The sequence below is a fragment of the Coturnix japonica genome, chromosome 5 (assembly GCF_001577835.2).
Source record: "Coturnix japonica isolate 7356 chromosome 5, Coturnix japonica 2.1, whole genome shotgun sequence".
NCBI lineage: Eukaryota > Metazoa > Chordata > Aves > Galliformes > Phasianidae > Coturnix > Coturnix japonica.
In genome coordinates, this window is record NC_029520.1 from 5,848,254 (window position 1) to 5,871,959 (window position 23,706).

General features: G+C 38.7%; 1 protein-coding gene across 31 annotated transcripts in view; it reads right to left on the minus strand.

The window, feature by feature from the left end:
- Nucleotides 1–1,443: 1,443 nt before the first annotated feature.
- The window catches only part of CD44 (CD44 molecule (Indian blood group)), a 52,971-nt gene continuing 30,708 nt past the window's right edge, over nucleotides 1,444–23,706 (minus strand). For 3 of the 31 annotated variants that reach the window (XM_015863551.2, XM_015863547.2, XM_032444926.1), the window contains 13 exons: nucleotides 23,230–23,352; nucleotides 22,188–22,313; nucleotides 20,672–20,776; nucleotides 18,072–18,251; nucleotides 16,706–16,864; nucleotides 15,805–15,984; nucleotides 14,758–14,946; nucleotides 14,122–14,310; nucleotides 12,064–12,342; nucleotides 11,017–11,205; nucleotides 7,610–7,732; nucleotides 6,312–6,390; nucleotides 1,444–4,748 (listed from right to left, as the gene is read on the minus strand). In XM_015863551.2, the coding sequence (XP_015719037.1) occupies nucleotides 4,532–4,748; nucleotides 6,312–6,390; nucleotides 7,610–7,732; nucleotides 11,017–11,205; nucleotides 12,064–12,342; nucleotides 14,122–14,310; nucleotides 14,758–14,946; nucleotides 15,805–15,984; nucleotides 16,706–16,864; nucleotides 18,072–18,251; nucleotides 20,672–20,776; nucleotides 22,188–22,313; nucleotides 23,230–23,352 (2,138 nt within the window). In that variant the 3' untranslated portion in view covers nucleotides 1,444–4,531. Of the gene's footprint in view, nucleotides 4,749–6,311; nucleotides 6,391–7,609; nucleotides 7,733–11,016; nucleotides 11,206–12,063; nucleotides 12,343–14,121; nucleotides 14,311–14,757; nucleotides 14,947–15,804; nucleotides 15,985–16,705; nucleotides 16,865–18,071; nucleotides 18,252–20,671; nucleotides 20,777–22,187; nucleotides 22,314–22,369; nucleotides 22,676–23,229; nucleotides 23,353–23,706 lie in introns of those variants that run through there. The other 28 variants (XM_015863548.2, XM_015863561.2, XM_015863556.2 and 25 more) reach the window with 28 other exon arrangements.

Genomic DNA, 23,706 nt, shown 5'->3' on the forward strand with positions numbered 1-23,706 from the left:
TTGCACCATCATTCTTATGTCTTTTAAAAGAAAACACAGAACTAATGGTACTGACATCAAAGTTCAATGCACGGCAGAGAATGTATGAACATGGGTTTCAACCCCCTGTTTATTCATCCCAACCCCTTTTGCCTATGGAGTATGAAGATTTAATACGAAGTATGCAAACCCTTGAAGCTGTAGCTCAGGCAAAACCTCTCTGTTGGATCCATTCAGGCAAAACTGAAAGAAAGCTGTGTTTAAAACACGTATAAAGCTTTCACTACCGCTTTCACTGCTTTTTCTTTAGCTGCACCTGAACAACAGCTCCCTTGAGGTCAGGGCACCTTCAGCTTTTCAAAAATCCATGCTGGAGCATGGCTGACCTGTGCAGACAGAAACTGACTAGAAATCTTGCTGCCCACCCAACTCTGGATGGGAGAGATGGACAGACAGAAGACAAGGTGCTGTTAGTAACCTTTGCCACAGTTGGAGCTGGGCGCTCTCAGCATGGCATTGGTGAGTGCCATAGCAACTCAGAAGAGTAATAGTGAGATGTAATCTACCAGGGGAAAAACTGATCAAAAGCCATTTGTAAATCAGGTGGTGAATGCAGAAGGTGACCTTGAGGTGGGGGGGGAGGGGGGTTCACAGGAACAGGCTGATACTTTTTCCCTTATCTGAAATGTGAAATCATTCAAATGCCAAAGTCCTGGGGATACTGGGGGACTTCCCCAGTGAGTGGCACAGAAATTTTTCTCTCTCTACATTTCATCTCCCTGTGACTGTACTCTTCCTTCACTGAACTGTCTGGAGTTCCCCTTCCAAAGTTCCCTGTTTCACGCTTCTTGCCCCAAAAATGAGATGAGAGATTTGTCCCCCATACCCACAGATCTGGAACTGCACCCCAGGAACCTGCCCATGTCAGCATTTCTGCTCCCACCTCATTGTCTCTTTCACCTTTGCAGAGGAAAACACGTCAGTACATGTGGTTACCCAAAGGGAACCATATGCACTTTAACAAATCAAATCTCTTGCAATCAGAGACGTCTGAGTGCTGAACTGTTTAATAAGGCCAAGAAGTAATTGCTGGCTAACAGCTTAATATAGCATAAAAGAAACTGCTGGTGTTGTGTAAGCAGACACAGAACAGCATTCTCAGAGGATTTTTTTTGCTCCCCATCATCTATAGAAGAGCAACCCAGAGAAACCCCAACCAGGGTGATGGACAAACCTCTGCCTCTGTGTGGCTTTGTCAATGTCTATGAGACACCTGGAAATTTTCTCCAATAATATTCCACCCAACATACACTCCTTAGTGCAGTGGTAGTTGTTGGTAGCGTTTTTTGGCAAAGGACTTGCAGGATACATCGTATGAAGGAGAGAACGTTATGCAGAAATTTCACTTGGGAACTGATGTTTTGGGAAGGCTTTAAAACATCCACTCAGATACAGACAAAGGCCATACATCCTTTCTCTGCTTTAATCAAACATTCCTTTCAGAATCTTCAAGAAAATACAGGTGAAATCATCACCCGGGATTGTTCAATGAAATATTACATTCTTGTAAAAATATCACCTCTCTTTTAAATATACTTACTGCTTTAAACATGATTTCCATCTCACTGTGTGCACCTTAACTTGGACCAAGATTTGTGCTCCAAGGGAGCTGAGTTTGTTGCTAACCCCATGGAGGTGGGGGCCCACTGGAGGCTGGTGGAGCACGGAAGGTGCTGCAGCCTTCAGCTGGTTCTGCAAGCAGGAGATCTGACTGTGGCTCAGTATGACCACTCTGCCAAATGCTTCTCCTCTCCCGCTAGCAACGCGGACCTCACTTCTCATACTCAATGTGGAACCAAGTTTATTTTTGGAAGCTTATTTTACAGCTCCATGCGGTATTTTTTTTGGCAATACTTTTTCTAGTTACAATTTAGAGGTTATATTTTCTTTAATTTTGCTTAATCTGTTAAATAAATATGCAAATATATCTAGTGCTCTATATAAAAAATACATACACACAACAACAACCCCTGAAACAATAAAACCAAGATTAATAAAAATATGCACTATATTACATGTATGAAATGGCCATCTAGTTTTGAAACTACAATGAAACTTAATTATGCATCATTTGCACAGCATAACCTAAAAAGAAACAGCATATATAAAATAACGGCACTGCCTTTTTAAAGAGAAATTGAGCATCTCCCTATAACAAATATAAAAAGAAGCCAACAAGTATGATCCATACTTCTATAAGTATTGAGCATGAGATAAATTAGAAGGATTGGGTGGATTTCTCCATTTTCTCAACATCTCCATTGGAAGATGAATAACATGGCATGGTCCTTTGTACTTTTGTTTTTTAAGAACATTTACCCACCCGGACAGTGAATTATCTCCTTTTGATTGAGGCTTACATTAAATGAAGATTTAAGAAGAGGAAAAATTCTTATTCTGGATCTCCGCACCTAGAGAAATACGTATGTAACACCAGTTTAAACACAGCCTTCAATCAATCATCTTCATTTATAATGACAGATAGAAAAGCTTGCCTTAAAACCTTACAAGAATTAAACAAAACCCAATGCAGACTGTCAACAGACTTTGCACAGCTCAGTATTGAAATATGTGACTATGGTTGGGCAGAGGTTTGACAGTGGGCCTCATGTACTGACAGCGTACATTGCCTTATCCTTATTGGCTTTGGCTTGTGTGAGCACTCTTGGACTGCTCACAGAAGAGACATACACAGAGTCAGAAAGCATCCTATATGTACACTGAAATCACACCTCATCTTGGGACCTTTTGCCAAGGTGCACATTTTCCCTGAGGAGATCTGCCCGCAGATTCCAGGGCTCCAAGCCACTCGATGGAATGCTTGGGAAACTGCTGAAGGGCTGTAAACTTAGAACCACAATCATGATTTTCATTTTGTTTGGTGTTATAGTAAAGACCAGTGCTAGTTAATGTTACTATGCAGCCAGCTGAAAACTCATCCTCTGCACTGCTTCAGATGGAGAACACCAAATAACATACATTAGCAAAGTGAATTCCAGCGCAGGTGCTGTGGTCAGGGAGCAGATACCTCTGAACATCTCTTAGCAAACGTTCCCCATCCCAGCCAACACAGACCTTGCTGCTTGCAGTCACTTCTGGTTGGTTTTACTTGCATTTTTCTGAGGCAGCCCAATTAGAAGTTATTCTCCACTCCAATATGCTTTCTTAAAGATGGCACAGATCACTGGTAGTAAATCATTTTCTTCCTGGCAGTTCATATGAATACAATGCGCAGCATCATAGCTTAATACAAATACTTCACATAACAGACATAGAAGGACAAAACAGAAGAGCATGATGATGCAGCTGCAACTATTTTACTATATTACATTACTGGGTGGTGAGTTTCCTTAAAATTTCATTGATCTATTCTGTAAAATTTCAACTTCTTTTACCGATAAACTAAGTTTTTCTTTTGGCATTTTGGGCTAGAAGAAGTAAAAAGTGGATGAAACAGAAATCAGAAGTGAGCAATGTCATATATAACTAACTTTCAAAATACTGGCAAACTGGTGCAATACAACAATCATGGGAGAAACAAGATTTGGGCTCAGCATCTCCTAAGTAAAAATGGAGCAGGGGAAGAGAAAGACCTATTCATCAGGAATAAAAATACTGTCGTCATGTCTGATGGCTTCCAATTGCTTGATTTGTGCACGCACAATAGATCTAGGGTCATACTGCTTTATTAATTTTACTAGCTGACTTCTTAAAAAACATACACGAACTGTGATCTGTGAAGGAGGGGGTGGGGAAGAGCCATGGACACCTTGGAAACTCAAGGATATATGTACAGATTGTTAAGACAACAAAGAAGACAAGTTTATTATGCATCAGCTCACGTTTTCCTCACTTTGTTTCCCCTCCCAAAAAATCCTGCTGCGTGCCCACAGACATTTTAAAATAGAGATAAATAAACTTTATCCTTCTGGGTTTCACTTGTTACAGACCAAGTCATCAATCATTACAAAACGTTAATTTTTGCTTTTACTGGCAGACTTTGAATGCACCTTGCACTCTTCCTGGCTGGTAGGCATTGCTGGTGGATTCTGCTGGGTTAGGCATAGTATAGGAGGCACTTCTGTTTTAAGTCTTTTCAATTTTGGCTTTTAACATCTGTTACTCACTTACTGCTGTACCATGACAAGCTTAGTACCTTAAATGCCTATAACATGGAGCAACTGGGTGCTTCTGTATCTCCGCACAGTGAAGGCACTGCATCTGGGGAACAATGGCATGCCACATGTCCAGGATCCAGAAAGCGCCCTCTATGTGCAAATTGGGAACTGACTGCAACACTTGGGGCTTATTTCAGAAAGCAAATGTCAATTTTGTAACTCGGACATCATGCTAAAATAATTAAAAATGAAGAATATTTTAAGCTTAATCGTGTTCAAACGACATCAGTAGCACAGTGCATCTGTGAATTCCTGCCCAAGGTCCGTGTGATTTTGATTTCCCCAACACTGATCTATTTGGTGACTTCATACCGCTACACTCCACTCTTCATGTCAACATCCTGATGATTCTGTGTTTCATCAACGGTGAGGAATTCATCACATGCTCCTGTTTGGTCATTCGACTGTTCTTTGTGAACCAAGTGCACCATTTCTTGTGATTTGCTGGCGTCTCCATTTAATTCTCTTGTCTTCCTGTCCTCCACTGCACCTTTGCCATTATTAATGACTAGCTTTTTCTTCTGCCCACATCTAGATCAAAATAAAAAGAATATGAGTACCATAAGTGGAGAGTAGTGGAAATACAAAAACAAAATTCAAGTAAGTATTTAGGAAAAGGATCCTGGAAATGAAACTTGTCTGCAAAGTGCACAGTTTCTCCATGTTGTGTATTTTATTTATTTATTTTATTTAGGAGCTTTGTATATATCCCACTATACAGACAGAATAATTCCAAATCCAGACTCAGGATCAAGATCCAACAGCTGAGTGTTCACTGAACGCACACAGCATAGTTCTCTTAAGACGGACACCAACTTTTAAATTTGTACTGTAAAAGTGTTTTTGGCAAAGCAGGCTTTGCCTGAATGACTAATCTGGCAGTTAAGTATCACTTTTATTCATGCTTACTGACTGATAACTGAGAGCTTTTTTATCCAAGGGAGCTCAGTTTGCTGTATAAATGTTGAGTGCACACTTGGGAACAATTCCTGCTCTGCAGCCATGAAATGCAGAGAGAACACAGGCTTTCAAAAGAGCAACTCAGATTTTCTTTACTGAAATGATGGTCAGTGCACAAATTTGGGACTGCATGGAGATCCTAGCTCTTTTGGCAACAGGCATCGTACAGAGGCAGTCTTCTTTGCAACATGAAGAATAATGAAGACATAATCAAACAAGTAAACTGCCCTGCACTGAACAACCTTGTGCAATTGGTTTGGTTTTTGTTTTAAGATAACATCTGTTTTTATTAAGACAACAACAATTAAACGTAGAAAAAAATTAATAAAAAAAACCAATTCCACAACACCAAAAACACTATGATGAAGCAATCTGCAATTCACTGAGAAGGACCAATTGCTTTGTGTAGGTGCTTGAGATCGCTGCCATGCTGATGTTGTAACAAATTTGCAGTTCTCACTTTTAAGTAAATTAACGCTTAGAACATTCCCACCCCACCACCCAGCTAACCCTACCCGAGTCTGCAGCAGGTTAGTGCTTATCAGAACAAATGAATCTCTTGTTTATTTGATCTTGCTAAAGCAAGAGAAAACATTCCACCTGTTTCAAGCATACTAGATGACATCCCTACTTGAAAAATTATTCCCTAGGGATTGGTGTATGCTGCTAGGGTCTGATCCACGATTTCATACTCACACCCACACGCACTGTCTCTCCTTGGGTCTCACTCCCAGCTGCATGGCAGCCCTACATAAGAGATATTTTCCACTCACAGCATCTGGGATGTAATTTTTAGCATTGAGACCGTTTCAGTTCTTGTCGGTTGCAATCTATAATTAGTCATCCTGGCCCTGTTTGTCTGTTTCTATGGTGACTCTGGGTATGAGGAAGGAAACAAAGGCAGCCTCTGCTTTTATAAGCATAGCAGAGTGAGATATAAATCAATAAGCTGTGCTGTTCAGGGCGTGTAACTCCAGAGCCACTTAACTTTAAAGAAAGCTGTAGATAATTCTGTCTCACCGTGTGCCTGATATCTTTCTTATTTCACATGGCCTCTAACAATATGGTGTCAGTGCTCCATTCTGTCACCCCCATCACACTTCAGCGTGTTTGGAGAAGTACAGGGTAACTTACCTCCTCCGGCTGTTAACGGCAATGCACACTGCGAGGATCAATGCCAGTGCCAGGAGAGCAGCAACGATGATCAGCCATTCTGGGGGTTGATGGAGGGAAGAGGAATGTGTTAATCCATCCCACGTAATTTCAGAGTTTCATGGACACTCAAGCATTATTTAAACTTTAAGACTTTTTTCTAGTTTAAGTGGGTATTTCCTCATTTTGCAAATTAAATACATTTTCATCAGCCGTGTTGCCTACATGGCCAAAAAAAGTGCTCATCTATGCCCAGGCCAACTCTGATGTAATGCCTGTCCAATGTTAACATATACAAGAACTGTAGTTTGGCTGACATAAGTGTAAAGCTGTTGTATCACTGATTTATTTCAAGAACAGGAGAAAAGGCTGAGACATCTGCAGTCCCAGGTGCAAAAGTAGGATGGATTGAAGGTAGAGTGAAATGTCTACATTCATTTTGTCACTTAAAATCTTAAGTTAAGGAGCATTTTTAGGGAAAACTTTAAAACACAAAAATAAAAAGGAACTGCAATATCATGAGGAGGTAGAACTGGAAGGGATGCCTGGAGATCACATAAGCTGCTTCACTCCGGCAAAACAGAGAGAATAAAAGCACCCCTGAGAAATGTTCTATTTGCTCTTAGCATTTTTTAAAAATGGAAATTTCACAGCAACCTTCCCCATAGCCCATTCTTTATGCACGTCACACTACGCTTACCTTACCAGACTTTGTGTCTTTCCCTGTTGTTTCTGTATGATTCAGTGCCTTGAACTGAATACAGTACCTCAGCTCTGGACTTGCCAGATCTACACTGAGTGGGATAATTACTTTCTCTGTCTTAAAAATGACTTTACTGTTAATATGTCCCAGAATATATTTGCATTCTTTTGCAATTGTGTCACTGTGTTGGCTTCTTTCTATTCTATTCCATTTTAATCTGTAAGCCCTTTTCTACAATGCTTGTCTCAGGTATAACTTCACACTGAACATTTTCACATATATGGTGCTTTGCATCTACCTTCACCAAACTGCCTCAGATTGCATACCCAAGTATGAAGATTATTTATCTCTAAATCCTGTTCTCAAAAACACACGACTTCTCTCTTCTAGATATTACTAGAGTATTCTATGAGTTACAACATGCTCTGTTTCTCAGACTGTTAGTGAAAATGCTGAACATTACCTGATTCAGAACAAAACCAGAATAACGATACTTGACCTACATTTCCGTCTGTTCAGTTCATATTCATGTCATTCTGTTCCTACAGTACTAAAATACATGACTTTGGAAACCTACCTGGTACCTGGGCTGATCTTGGTTGTGACGTTACAGTTGTTGTTGTGGACTCTCCAGGGAAAGGAGTAGGTTCACCATCTTCCTGGTATGGTCCCTGATCACTATTTATATTGGATGTAGACCCTAAAGAACAAAACCACCTGTTAGCCCAAATATCCTTTCTGAGTATTTCACAGGGAGGTACAAAAGCTATGACTTTTCTTATAAAAATATATATGTTTCTAGAAAGTTCACACAGAATCACACACAGGCTATAAACGTTGCACTCATCCACACTATTGCTAACTTCCATATTCTGTTAACAAAGCTTATGGCTGTAATCTTTCACCTTTTACACATTTCATTTTTGATTGTGAACCATGAACCAATATGCAATGACAGTTGCCTAGAAATTGTCTGGAAAGAGTGCAAAGACTTCTACACATTGGTGACTTCTTGAAGAGGTTGCTATTGCGTAAGTCTAAGGTCCTGCCTGCTCTATGGGGAAAAGAGAACGAGAAAAGAGTAGAGAGAGAAGACTGAAAAGGGTCAATAAGAAGAAATTTCAAAACTTTTAATTTTATTCCTATATAGGATAAAGCTGAATTTCCAAAACTTTCCTGCTTTCATAAAATAGAAGTACAGTTCTCTGCATGGTTTACATTTGATAGCTAAGTATAAGGTGGGACCTTAAAAATACAAAATGTTTTTCTTATTAGCAAAAATTCTCTCTGTAAACATAGAGATGGTTCCCTTGGCACTTTAAAATAAGTTTTGTAACTCAGATCTAAGACAGAATTAAATCTTAAATCCAAATGAGTTCTTCTAGTCTCACATATTTTCTGTGACAGTTGAACGGCTTGAAATCTTATGTGATGACAGTAATATTTCTGGCCCACATTGTTGCCACATGGGTATTCCATGTCTAAAATTATTTGCATACAGTGTTTCACATGGGTCTACAACTTTTTTATCAGTACAAAAAGCAATATTACAGATCTGCACCTCTCTGAAATCTTCTAGACCCTGATAGAGCAAATTAGACACTGTAATCAGCTGCGAAGTTCTTTTTCTTTAGCACGTATTGGAGTTCCCCTCTGTCCAGCCTTTCTGATCTCATTTCCTAAAAGCAGCTGGCAAATACAAACTAAGAAGTATATTTTTCCCCACTGCTGAGCATAGCCAACAAGTAGTTCATGAATGTTCCAGATGTTTTCATTATTATTAACAAGAAACTTACTGACTGATGATTTGTTCTGCGATAGTTTATCCCAGTGGACAGAGCATTAATTTAGCAACCAGAGGACTTGATCTAGCCTCCAAGAAAGCAGATCAGGAGGACTGTACTGATTGCCTAACTGGCAATTCAGTGGATATTTTTTTAAGGTGCTTTCTGTCACCCCTTATAAAAACACTTATTAAAGAATCCTGTGCTAAAAAAACTGCTGCATTCACCATCCCCTCTCCTGAGCACTGAGGAGAAGCAGAATTTGGCCATGTCCCCTGGTGTCCTGGCTCTGGGGAAGGTGCCTGCAGTGGGCAGAGAGGGCTCCCAGTTGCCCTGACATTTCATTTTGGTGACATACTGGGTATTCTTCTTTTTGACAGTTATTTTTTGATTAATTCAGTGGACTGTTCTGTTATTCCACTGTGACATTTGGACAAAAGATCAGTCATTAGGGCAATGTCAGACCACAACTTTAAAATTGCTGTGGAGGAAAAGAAATTGAAAGAAAGCAGTACAGTACAAGAACCCATTTGTTTGCTTGGGAGAAGCTTATAGCTAGAACCAGCCAATATATTAATGAATCTTTTCATTCTGCTACAGCTGCGCAAATGAAATGGCTCTTCAACAAATGAGCTTGTTTTAAAAAATGGCAATGCTAGTAATTCTCTTTGATTGTATTTTTAAAAAGCACAAAGAGTAGATAAGTAGGAAAACAAAAGTGAATTCACTTTGAAAAAGGCCTTCAGAGCAACCCATACAGGTTTTTTAATCTCAAAGCAGAAAAGTAGGAAACATTTTATCGAACTGTAATGTCTGCGCATTGCATTGAGGCTGCTTGGCTTAATTAAGTGATAGGGCAGCGAGTGTCAAGAAATGAATTTGTTGTAGTAGGAAGCAGCTATTAATATAGGATTATCTTTCCATTAAAATGCAAATACATATTTTGCATTTATGTTGCTGTATCTATGTCTAAATGCTATAATTAATGCAGTTTTGACAGAGTTATATTATTGAGTCTATATAAAATTCTGAAGTAGAAAAAGGACAAATTCTACCTGGTATGAATTAATATTAACAATAATTTAAGTAGACTCCACAAAATTGAGTGGATCTATGCCAGGGTGAAATTGGAAAGAAAAAATCATGAGAACCTTCACTCTAAATCCCGTTTCTAGATAAAATTTTTCAAAATGACTACATTCTCTGGAAACAAATTCTAATTCCCAGTCACTAGAAACAATAGAATTATCTTTAAAATATCTGCTGTATATATCTGTATAATTAAGGTTTTGTTAATCATATATCTATAATGATAAGGTTTGTTATCATGTTTAACGATAAAGAATAATCACAGAGCACTGGCCAAACTCAACCCCGGCATGGTTCCACTAACTTCCAGGGAAGTGCATGAAAGCACTATTTAGATCAGTTAGAGAAAGGAATAGCTTCTGGAAAAAAATATAAATTGCTGTTAGAGTGATGATCTGTACAGAAAATGAATTTGGGAAGAAGGAATAGTCTCCTCATGTCCTGTTCTAATAGAATAAGACAAAAATGAAAAAGGTATCTGTGGTGTAATAAGCAAAGTATTAACTACACTAACATTACCAGATGAATAACCTCCTTTAAATAAACTGTTCATAAACAAAATGTCAGTTACAACCCAATCACAGGCAAGATACCAGTTGCAGATATATCAACTAAGAGGAAAAAAAAAATTGCACAAGTAATTTTTGATATATGTTTAACCAATGCAGAGGAAATGAGGATGGCCGAAAAAGTGACTGATCGCTGGGTTACACAGCAGTCATTTGTGTCCATTTAAAAGGAAGTAAAAAGGTTAGCATGTATTTCTCAGCATAAGGAGAAAGCTTATACTTTTTCATTTTATGACAAGTGTTACAAAATATAGATAGCAGAATATAAGAGAAGGATATTTACAAAACACTACTATCAGCGTTTTGGGACAACTACACTGCTTCACAAAGGTAAATATTCCCCTAAGTTGCATCTTCAGTTAAGCCTATAAGCAAGTTGAAAAATGTCTAAAAAAAATAACAACAAAAACAAACAGGCAAAGATATACTACAAGTATAACTAAGAATTAAGAATACTACAAATAGTTCAAGAAAGTCATTGTTATTAAAAAAAAGAACTGAATGTTGTATAAATGAGAACACTTGCAATCTGCAGTTCTTACTAGGAGGAGGAGGAGTTGGTAATTGGTATAGATGATCATCCATATCTGGAAATACTCCAGGTATCAAATTGACATGAGAACCATCCGTGGCATTTGCTTGTTCGCTGTCACTTCCAGGCTGAATGCTGGGTATCAGGGGCCTGTTGGTTCCTTCTTCCGGGTGGAAAACATTCACAGACACTGTGACTGCTGGGACGACGGCACAATCAGCTTAAGAGGCCCACCAAACATCCACCCACTTTGCTTCCCTCCTTCCTATATCACAGCACACCAGAAAGCATGTCCCAAAGGCACGTCGGGAGAAAAGGTGTGAAGGCCTCCCATTCTCCTTCCACACTGTCAGTGGCTTTTGATATCCTTAAGTAGCACGTGCTCGCCACGCTGTAGGAAAGCGATGGCTGTATTCAGGTATGCCAGTGACAGGTGGAGAAGGAAGACCTTCAGAAGAAGAGACCACAGCAAGAAACCTGATCCTGTAACTCAGGAACGAGCCGCCACTCCACAGCCAGGTTTGCAGTGGTCCTGCACTGGCAAGGAGGTGCAAGGAATTCAAGACAGAATGTATAGGGCATGGTTCTTGTGTCACTGCCCTGCCCTCACCATCAGGACAACACTCTCTGGCAACTGTGCCACTGCTGAGTCACAAGAGCAAGTCACCCAGCTAACCCCACCAGAGCACCTCCACCATACCGACCGTGGCACCAGAGCACACCAAGCCTGACCTCACTGATGTGCAGGGGAAGAGGATGAGGCTGGAAATTCAGGGTCACCCAAGTGTGTGACTGGCAGAAAAGACAAGAGGCCACCCAGGAACATGCTTCAGCCAAGAACAGAAACCACCAAATGCACCAGCAAAGAGACCCTTATGCCCAGTCTAGAAGGTCACTAACAGCAGATCAGATCATGCCACAAAATTTGGCACTGCAAGTCCACAAGAAGGATGTGAACCCCAAAGATGAGAAAGAGAGAAGGAGGAGTCAATTTCAGGAGAAATAATGTCTCATTTCACACAGGTTGTGAGAAATGAGCATGGTCCATTATTCTTACTGGTACTCGTGAGTAGAGATTCCTCACCAGCTTCATCTGTACTGGCAGGATCCAGCCCAAGCAGAACTGGATCCCCGGGAGCATCAGTGGTATGTGTGATGCCTTCGGTGCTCTGTGCTGCTTCATTATCTGAAGGCAGAGTTGCCTGAGTTGCTTCTTCATGGTGACCATTGTCAGGTGTGGCAAGAGCCGTATCAATGACTCGAGGTGTCCACACTTCCCGGGTTACATCTTCTGGGTTCAGAACATCATTGGAGTCTGTGACTGTTGTGATGATGGCTAAGATAACGTCAAAGATGTTTATAAATCCCTACCTTATCAGATTTTCTCTCTTTATTTCATTTATCAAGGTCTGCCTCTTCCTTTATTAGTAGAGAATAGATTTAGGGGAAAAGAAAGCAGGACAAAGAAAAAGATCTGTACCATTCATTATTCTGGGTTTTTTTTGATCCTTTACAATTGTTCTATTGAACACTCTATTAGTTACTTACTCGTTTCCAAAATCTCAGTGATTTTGCAAGCATGCAAATCTATCCAAATCTAAGTAGCAGCTACTTAAGACCTAACTATTTAAGGCTGATAATATAATCATATTCAAAAAATGTCCTTTTCTTTTTTTCTTTTCATTTATTTATGCATCTCTACTTTTCCTTGGGATGATCATAAAAATAAAAAAAATAAAAAAAGTATGCTCATTTCCCATTAGAAGAATTCAAATTCAAAATGAATTCAGATGGAGAATTATCAAATTAAGCTGCTTAATGAATATCCCTCCCACACCATTAAGACAGTGCTCTTTTCTAATAAGACTACTGTTGATGCAAAGGAATAAGGATGTCACAAAAGAAGGCTAAGTATCAGCACAGCTTAACTGGATCCTCTTGAAGAGTATCTAAATGCTATAAAATACAAATTCAGTAATAAACATTAATACCGATGAAAAATTTACTATTGAATTTCAACATTATGAAGTAAAATGAGAAACCAAAACACTACTTCCCAAAAACTGTAGCTTACTGTGTTCTCTTTGAAAATATCTGGTAACCACTGCTTAAGAGGGAAATAAATCATACTACTTGTAGAGTAAAATGAATATTATAGTTCCTATTATTACAAAACAGTAAGATTTCAAAGACCAGTTTGAAAGTATTTGAATAAATTTTCAGATCTTATTTGGGTTTTTGTATTTGTCAAACCACATAAAACTTAACATGCTGATAAAAATAAATGATAAAGTTTTATGCGATCCCTTCCATACATAGCAAACAAGAGGAGGAAGTGAAGAAACATACTGTCGTTTGCCAATGCAAACTTTGTTTTTTATAACTCTTTGGAAAATCCCAAGAGTTAAAGTGATCCTGAAAAAAACTGAAGGTGAAGAAGAAAAGGGAAATTACAAATAACACTTTTCTCCATAGAGGTTTTTTTGCAGGTTTGTCATTCTTTTAAGAAACTACAAGGGATGAAAAAGATCCAAAGCACTACAGTGTCATGAGTCCATTATTAAACAAAACAAACAAAATAATAAAAACAAACAAAAAAAAAAGAGTAAAGGCCCAATAATGTGATGAGGGATAATTCCTGAGGATAATATACAGAGCTTTTCAAAAGGATAATTTACACAACTTAGAAGGAAAAACTCATAGATCTTTCTGAGCAATAGCACGTTATTTTAAAATTCACAGTACTAAAGTCATCTGTGAAAATTCCAAGAACAGGAGTGAATAGATATGAAAACCTAGTTCTAAGAATATGATTCATCTACCTCTAAAAACAATCATATTTTCCTCAGTATGACATCCCACTAAAATCAACTCGAAAAAAACTGAAGGATATAAGAAAGAGGAGGCCCAGGGAAGAACATTCTTGATGAATAGCATTACTTCTTTAGATGTTAAAATGCAACAGGACTATAAACCTGCAACTATGATACTACAAGTCCACAAGAAGAATGTACAACCCAAAAAAGAAAAAGAGAGTAGAAGGAGTCAGTTTCAGAAGAAATAATGTCTCATTTCACACGGTGTGTGAGAAATGAGCATGATCCATTATTCTTACTGGTACTCATGAGCAGAGATTCCTCATCAGCTTCATTTGCACTGGCAGGATCCAGCCCAAGGAGAACTGGAATCCCAGGGGCATCAGTGGGATGTGTGATGCCCTCAGTACTCCGTGCTGCTTCGTTATCTGAAGGCAGTGTTGGCTGAGTTGGCTCTTCATGAGAAGCATCATCAGGTGTGTCAAGAGCTGTTATGATGATGGTTGAATCAGCTGTATATCCACATGCATCCCTCTGTGCCCATCCCACACCCACTGCATTCAAGTTGCTCCTCCCTTTAAAACATGGCTGCTCTTTCACACCAGAAAAGAGGAAGAAAAAGAAACTGTCTTCCAATACATCCTCATTGCTACGTTTTGAAATATTAATCTCATGCATCTCATATCTTAATCCAAAAGACTCCTGGAACAGTGGACACTTAGAAAAAGCAATAAGGAGAATTTCTGGACCAGTTCTCTGTCTGATCACAGATTCTCAACATTAGTGTCATTATCAAATTCCTCAACAGAGCATTTTACCTTGTAGTTATCATTCTTGGAAGAAAAGAATACTTTCTGCAACCCAATAACACTCATTTGCTACTCAGGACTATCTGAGTAGCATTACAGAAAATTCAATTAAATAGCAATTCTTACTAGTAGAAAGATGAGATGGTAATTGGTATAAATGATCATCCATATCTGGAAATACTCCAGGTATCAAATTGACATGAGAACCATCCGTGGCATTTGCTTGTTCGCTGTCACTTCCAGGCTGAATGCTGGGTACCAGGGGCCTGCTGGTTCCTTCTTCTGGGTGGAAAACATTCACGGACACTGTGACTGCTGGGACGATGGCACAATCAGCTTAAGAGGCCCACCAAACATCCACCCACTTTGCTTCCCTCCTTCCACACCAGAAAGCATGTCCTGCTGCCTGGCTGAAGGCACGTCAGGAGAAAAGGCATGAAGGCCTCCCCTTCTCCTTCCACACTGTCAGTGGATTTTTATATCCTTAAGTAGCACGTGCTTGCCATGCTGTAGGAAGGCGATGGCTGTATTCAGGTATGCCAGTGACAAGTGGAGAAGGAAGACCTTCAGAAGAAGAGACCACAGCAGGAAACCTGATCCTGTAACTCAGGAGTGAGCGGCCACACCACAGCCAGGTTTGCAGTGGTCCTGCACTGGCAAGGAGGTGCAAGAAATTCAAGACAGAACGTATAGGGCATGGTTCTTGTGTCACTGCCCTGCCCTCACCATCAGGACAACACTCTCTGGCAACGGTGCCACTGCTGAGTCACAAGAGCAAGTCACCCAGCTAACCCCACCAGAGCACCTCCACCATACCGACCGTGGCACCAGAGCACACCAAGCCTGACCTCACTGATGTGCAGAGGAAGAGGATGAGGCTGGAAATTCAGGGTCACCCAAGTGTGTGACTGGCAGAAAAGACAAGAGGCCACCCAGGAACATGCTTCAGCCAAGAACAGAAACCACCAAATGCACCAGCAAAGAGACCCTTATGCCCAGTTTAGAAGGTCACTAACAGCAGATCAGATCCCACCACAAAATTTGGCACTGCAAGTCCACAAGAAGGATGTAGACCCCAAAAATGAGAAAGAGAGAAGGAGGAGTCAATTTCAGGAGAAATAATGTCTCATTTCACACAGTTTGTGAGAAATGAGCATGGTCCGTTATTCTTACTGGTACTCATGAGTAGAGATTCCTCACCAGCTTCATCTGTACTGGCAGGATCCAACCCAAGCAGAACTGGACCCCCGGGAGCATCAGTGGGATGTGTGATGCCTTCGGTGCTCTGTGCTGCTTCATTATCTGAAGGCAGAGTTGCTTCTTCATGGTGACCAACATCAGGTGTGGCAAGAACTGTTATGACGATGGTTGAATCAGCTGTGAATTCAACATGTGCCCCTCTCATCCCCATCACATTCAAGGCTGTCTTCCCTTTAAAATGACTACTCTTTTCACACCAGAAAAGAGGAAGAAAAAAATTTTGTCCCCGTTTGTATTCTCACTGGTACATTTTGAAGCATTAATTTCATGCCTTTCTTATCTTATTCCAAGAGATTTCCAAGACAGTGGACATGTGGAGTAAACACGGATAAAGCAATCAGGAGAATTTCTGGAGCAGTTCTCTGTCTGATCACAGTTCCTCAATATTAGTGTCACTTACAAATTAATTCTACAGAGCATTTTATTTTGCAGTTATCATGCTTGTGGTAAAGGACCCTTTCTACAACCACTCATGCTACTTTGTTGCTGAAGATTATGTGGGTAGTGACAAATTATGGCATATATTTCTAATTTGTAGATCTGCTTATGGCAGTACTAAGAGCAGTTTTCCTATCAGAATTATCTTGTTACTTGTAAATATAAAATAAGTGTTTTATAGGAAGATATATTTGAACTCATATTTCAACACCATCCAGGCAGATCACAGAGAAAATGAGTCAATTTATAATATTTGTCAGAGTCTTAAGGACATCAGTATGCTACTCTTCTCTCTAAATCATGCAATAGCTTTCCAAAAGGAGCTATCTGAAAGACAGCAGTGATGAAATATGCATATGGATATTATGACTAGTACCTGTATTAGAAGATTCTTTTTCAGGATTACTCTCTCTGGAAGGAATAACTCTGTCCATTATAGTGGGTTGTATGGAATAATCTTCCTTGCCCCAACCAGGATACACCAATGGGTCTTGCGCTGAGTCATTCTGTTTGGCCCCATGATTGGAGACCATAGCTGTTATGATGATGGTGAAGCAATTATGAACTCAGTACATAAAGATCCATTTCTCATATAATTCTCCTCTTCGGTTCTTGTCTCTATGACAGGCCTTGCTCACATGTCTACTACATTTAATGGCAAAGAGAAGTAAAGCAGATTTTCTTCTCATTATGGTTTATGTTTAGAAAGGCTGCCTACTGTCACCAATAGGACTGAATCCTTCCTCAAACCAAGCACATGCTTTTCGGAATCAAGATATCTCCTCGACTTTCAAAAGTATTTTCCTGACTCGTGCAGTTCATGAATTCATATTGGTTGAATATCAAACTAATATCCTCTGTTGTGAAAGTAAGACAATGCAAAGGAACTGGAAGAATCTGATCTGTTGGTAAGATTTTAATCATGTAATTTGATGTATTGACTATATTCAATTTGTTTTTTGCCTCATTTTCACAGCAGAGCATCCCAAATAATGACATATTTCTCTTCAGTGCCCCATGTTTGATAATTAGCAAAAAAGACTGCAGTGCTTATTACAGAACATCAGTCACTAGCAAACAATACACTCACAGGAACATCAACTAATATTTATCATTTTTCAGATATTAGCTTTACAGTAGATTTTAATCATTTACACTTCAGTTTCTTTGAGAGACCTCTCTTTTATTCTACAGTGTGCTTTTTTTTCATTCACTTCAGTATCATCTTGTCATATTTCAAAAGTGAAATGAGTTGATATTTTGGATATTATTTACTTAGCAAAAGTTGCCATATTAAAAAAAAAGTGCAAAAATTATCTCCATTAATGACTTGCAACAGGAGCATGAACACAGTTCACAAACAGGTGAAAAAATGAAACAGATATAATTGCTTTTCTTTTTAAACATTCATTGTTTCCTACAGGTGTAACCCTTGCAGACAGCCTGGTGAAGCCTTGTGAATGCATGACATAGAACACTAAACGTAGGAGACAATTTCAGTATTAATTCACTATAGGTCTTGACACGTGATTCAAATGAGAGCAAAAAAAAAACTTCCAAGACTAAGTCTGAAGAATAGATTAAAAAATGCTAAAAAGGCAACCAATGGATCTGCATTGATCAGGTTTATCCACAGAACATTTCTTATGAACTCAGAGCTCAAAACTGTTCATAAAACCTTTCTTAAACTAAACCTCAAGAAAACTCTGATAATATACTAAAATTTTAGTTGCAATTGTTACCTGTATAAGAAGTTTCCTTTTCAATTTCATTTTCACCTGGAGTAGTAAATTCCTGTTGTTCAGTAGCCCCAGTGGTGTTTACAGGATTTTGTCCTTGACTGATCCATCCATTGTGAACACTGTGTAATAGCGGATGTTGGGTTGGTCCTTGACGTTTTTCAGTTTCACTTGTAACAAGTGCTGATAAGATGATGATTGAATCAATAACGATCAAAGTACCCGACACCAGTCATACTATCCTTATTTGCAGTAAGGTTGGATTTTGTGTTTTGCTTTTCTCTTTTGTTTGTTGTAGTGGGTGTGAAATGAAAGATGGAAGGAAATAAAGATCCTTTGGAGACCAAAGATTGTTTTGCACAGCAAAGCTTCACCAGGATCAGAAGATTTCCTTCTGTGTATCCCAAAGACCAATGACAAAATAAAGCGATGGGAAAAGCAGTGGAAGAAGACATAGCAGTAAAAGCTTGCACCTCTACTTTGTACTTATTAATACCAACTTAACTGTTGAGCCTGTGGATTTGGGGTTTATAAAAGAGAAAGAGATAATGAAATTTCTCTTCTGAGTAAATCTGTTAACTACAGAATTGCAAGGATGGCTCCAAGGAAATTGTCACTGCTTCTGGGAGTGGATTGGATGAATTAAATGAGTAAGTTCATATATTTGAAGTTGAAAAGCATACTATTCTTGAACTCAGTAATAATTAAAGCTAAAATAAATTAACTACTCAAAGTTTAATTTACTGTTTACATAGCAGAAGATGCAATCAGAAGTAATTTGAAGTACCACCACCTCAAGAGATTTTCTAATAGACATTAAAAGGCTTAGAAAATGTATATCAGAAAAGAATACCTGTAACACCGAGATGAGCATTAGAACCCAAATTTAAAGAAAAATAATAATTAAAAATATAAAAGAAAAAAAAAAAAAAGCATTAGGTAGCAAAAATTTCCATGAGATATATGAAATTGAAAATAAAGGTCCCAACTAGATGATGCAGAGAATGAACTGGAGCTGTTACACATGCAATAAGTCATCAGGTAGAGAAACCTACATTAAGTATTGTCCAAAAAGAACAGAAATGGAGAGATGTGCATCTTCACATTTCAAATGGTGAAATGCTGACAGAGAGAGTTCTGACAAACGTAATTCATTATTCTTGCAATTAGAAAGATATTGAGAGATAGTCCTGTAAAGCATGGTCCTGAAATTGCAGCTAGAAGGACTTTAAAATTAAAAAAAGGATGAACACACATTATTTAACAACATTTCAGAACTAAAGTTTTTACAGAAATTCATTCCAGGTGATTAAAGTTCCTGCCCAGTGCCTACTGAATAGTTCCCAGAAACTCCAGGACCATAAAGAAATGTCACTAGCTAATGAAGGCAGATCCAAAAAACTACCACAGAAGGAAGAAAATGGTTGCCTTTACAGAGGGATAATAAAGCTTTCCACAAGTCTGATTATTTTCAGTATAATCTAATTCTATGCAATTGCAACACAGCCTGTAATCCAGCTGTAGAAAGGTGCATCTTCAGCTATTCAGTTTTGATCTTCTTTTTAACAAGATAAAATGGCATTGTTGCCAAAACCAAATTTCACATTCAGCTGTACTTTAGAAACAAACAAGCAGCAACAAACTGGAAGCTATTTGTGTACACAGCAAAAGCAGCTGCAGAATGCAGTCCATATGCCTTTGCCTACAGAGGTCTTTGAGCTTGAAGAATGTGATAACTGAGAATTTCAATAGCTCGGTTGGCTAATGACACAAACACTAGAAGAAAAATGTTCACATATGTCTGGAGATAGCATCTTAACTTTTGTACCACAGTTGGGAATGTAATGTTTACTGTTCCGTATAAAATGGACCCTCAGCTCATCCTTTCATGTCTACAAAACCACAGTTTAGTACGAGCTGGACAATTTTTTAACTTAACATAGCCAAATTTATACTACCATCATTACCTTATTATCCCCCACTAAAGAATCTACTTAAATCAATCTGAGCTTCATATCTTTAGGTTTTCCACCCACATATTTTTCAAATGTTGCCCTGGATGTTTCTGTAAGTATTCCTGTGCTTTTACATGTACTAAGCAATGGAAAGAGTAGGTGGTTACTATTTAGTTTTGTCACACTTGTAACTGACAGAAATTTGTTTTTCAAGAGGCTTGATTTAACTGATAAGTTACAGTTAATCTAACTTTTATGTTTCTGAATCACCAGTGCTATTCTCTGTCTTTGTCTTCAGATTTTACAATAGAAATGTCAGTGAAAAAGGGGGATTTTTCTTCACCAAGCTGGGCCTACAATTACGTGTTGCAATCTGCTCAGTTTTATTACACCACTGGTAGTGCAAGCTTTAAAACCCCAGAGATATGTGGGAAAGGGGCAAGTAATGAATATTAGGTGCAAAAGATTAATTTAGAGTAACAGATGAATATCATAGATGTAATCTCTGAGGTTTATAGCACAAATAATATAAACTTATAACCAAAGCTAATGATATGGGAATTACAATTAGCAGCACTGTGAAAGTATTATACTTTACTGTAATATGTCACAAATCTGAATCTTATCTGAAATGTTTAATTGTTTTACCCCTGCCAGCAGAGCTAGGATATCTCTCCTCTTCATCTGTGTAGGAGGGTTTCCAATAATCTTGTGTGGAGACTTCAAGAAGCATTTCATGTTTTGAGTCCACAGCTGTTAGGACAATGGAGGATTCAATACTGATCATGTTCTACTTTTACCATTATTACTCTACTGTTAGTGTGTGCCATAAAGATAAGGGATAATGGAAATGCATGCATAACTAGATGATAGTCACACCATTCTTCTTATCAAGTTTCTTTACACCAAGCTAGTATTTCTTTTCTTTGCATCAGACAGATGCAAAGACTCAAAGGAATAATGGTGGAAACAAGAGATAGAAGAACTGTATATAGCAGAAGTAGTGCAAAACTGTTACTGCAGTTACACACATTTAAATCCTGGGCCTAAAGAATACTGTAGGTGTCTGAGGATGTGTAAAACATTCTTGCTAAGTGTTCAACAAGTATTCAGATTCATGAATGAATCTGAAAGCACCACAATAGCCACCTGAAAAGCTAGTATTAGTCAATAAAGTTAAAATACAATTGAACTGATAAAATAAAACTGCCAGAAGAGGTTATGATCAGAGACTGCATACGTTTTCACCCAGAGAGAATGCAAACATCACTAGACCATAGAACCATATATTCCATATGGAATAAGTCATTAATCAAAACACAGAGAGCAAAAGCTAAATGAATGAAAACCAGAAACACCTAAAGCTTAGGCAAAAGAAAAAGAAACCCTAAACAAGTTGAGATATTCATTTTGTATCTTCCTGAATAAAACAAAGACTACTTCTGAGAAAAAGACAAAATTTCACGACATTCAGAGTAAAAAAAAAAATAATTATAAAATGCTTAAAAGTACAGATTTCTTGACACTAGAAAGTACACAAGCGCACAGAGAGAACACATGATAAGATGTGCTTAAATTATATTAAATTACATTTTGAAATATTGATATCTTTGAGCACATTGAAGCATTAGAGTAACATTTTCTACTGAAATGGGAATGGAGATTGGTTTTGATCTTCCATAGCGTAACTAGACTCTGTAAAATAGAGCCAAGAAGTCAACTAAGGAAATATATTAACAAATGGCAATGAAGGTCTTGGTTGTATTTCAGCAAAGATACTAGTGAATGTTAAAAATAACACAAGATGGAAATAATACTGTTTTTCTCCAAAAACTGAAAAACTGGGAAAAACTTATAAACATTTCTTCCAGGAAGTACAGATGTTAAACTACTCGGTTAAAACAGGGATGAAAATGCCATGTCATTATAAAGCAATGAAGGAAGAGGTATAAATTCTCTAACATCTCTTTTCCAATGGCAGGAATGTAATTTTGAAAAGAAGAATTGATAAAAAGAATGCATGAGCTTCCCAAGACATATGCAGCAACAGGAGAGTAACATACAATAAAAAAAAGGAAAAGTGAAAAACCAATACATCCAAAGATAAAGGAAATTCCTTACTAGTACTTTAAACAAAGCACTGTGTTAGCATGATATGCTTTACCACTTGTTGCCGATGTGGATTCCTGGGTCTTCTCTCTGGGATTCGACAACAACCACTGGTCTGAAAACAGATTCCACCAAGACTGGGTGGTGGTTTTCTCCAGGTTGTCACGATGGGGATCTGGAGCTGCTAGGACATGGTTCATTGAACCAAGAACTTGTTATTTCTTGAGACCTGTATTTTTGCCAGCAAAGCCAAATCCACCAGCACCGGCACCCTGAGCATGCTCATGCCACCGAGATGGATTTGAGCACAAAGGGAATGTATGAACCTGGGGTACCATTACATTCCTGAAGCTCTTAGGTAGCTGAAAGACAGACCAGTGGCAGTCCCAAGAACATGGTTGCTTGGGAAGAGGCATCACAGAACCCTCTTAGTCTTTCCTTGCCACTTAAGCGATGTTAATGAGTTCCTTAAAGACTGTGCCAGTAGGAGAAAAAGCAGAGTCTCAGATAACCTCCAGAATAGGGAGCATCCACCAGGCCATTCTGCACAAAACACATGCACTCCCATTAGTCAGCTGCTGACAGCCAGCTCCACAACAGAAACACCTTTGAGTTTTGCATCAACAAATTTGGAAAACACAACTTCTCTTCTTATTACGTTACCACCACACATCATTTTCTCAGTACATGGCATTTTAAACAGTACTAAACCATTGCTTGTGACAGACATTTAAGGGTGGAAATAGATTTCCACACAGAGAAATTACAGGACTTTACCCCCTTCTCCTTCACTGTGCCATACAAGACAAATATATCACACTGTCACTCAGAGCAAGTGCATGTGGAAAGGAGATATAAATTTTAGCAGCACTGGAAGAAGACTCTCCTAGTGATCAGGACTCACAAGCTCTAAATAAACTTGTTCTTTGGCACAGGAGAGTTACCTGAAACAAGAGCTGACTGGAACAGCAGCTACACCTTTAATAAATGTTCCTATGGCGAAGGAAGGGAAGAGTGCACAGAAAACAGAATAATGAGCAAGCAAACTTAAAACCACAACAGGAGCTATGTATCCAAAGAGAGAGGGAGTTCCTTACTAGTACTGGGAGCATACTCATTCTTGGCTACACTTATTTCCCATCCTGGAACCACCGTTGAGTACATCATCTCTTCTGAAGAGTCTTCGTCATCTGAACCATTGCCACTCGAGGACACATCTGCTGTGGTGATGTTAAAGGTGTCATGAAGCCGGAACCCGCAAGTTGTCTTGCTGACAGCACTAAATCTTTGCTGTCTCCCCAGCATGCATCCCACAGTCACAGAGGAGACCAAACCGCACCATGCTTGCCTCAGTCTGTATCGCCTGGTGGTCCTTCCTCCCACAAGACATTCATTATCCTACCACATCCCTACTGAAGCTACCCCAGTGTTGTTAGCTACATTTCTGTGCCATACACAGAGTCAAAACGCTGATATCCGATTCATTTTTACAGAGCTAAGGACAAATAATATAATTTCAGCAAAATCGAATCAAGGGAGATCTGAATTTATAAGAATGAATTTTCAAAATGAAA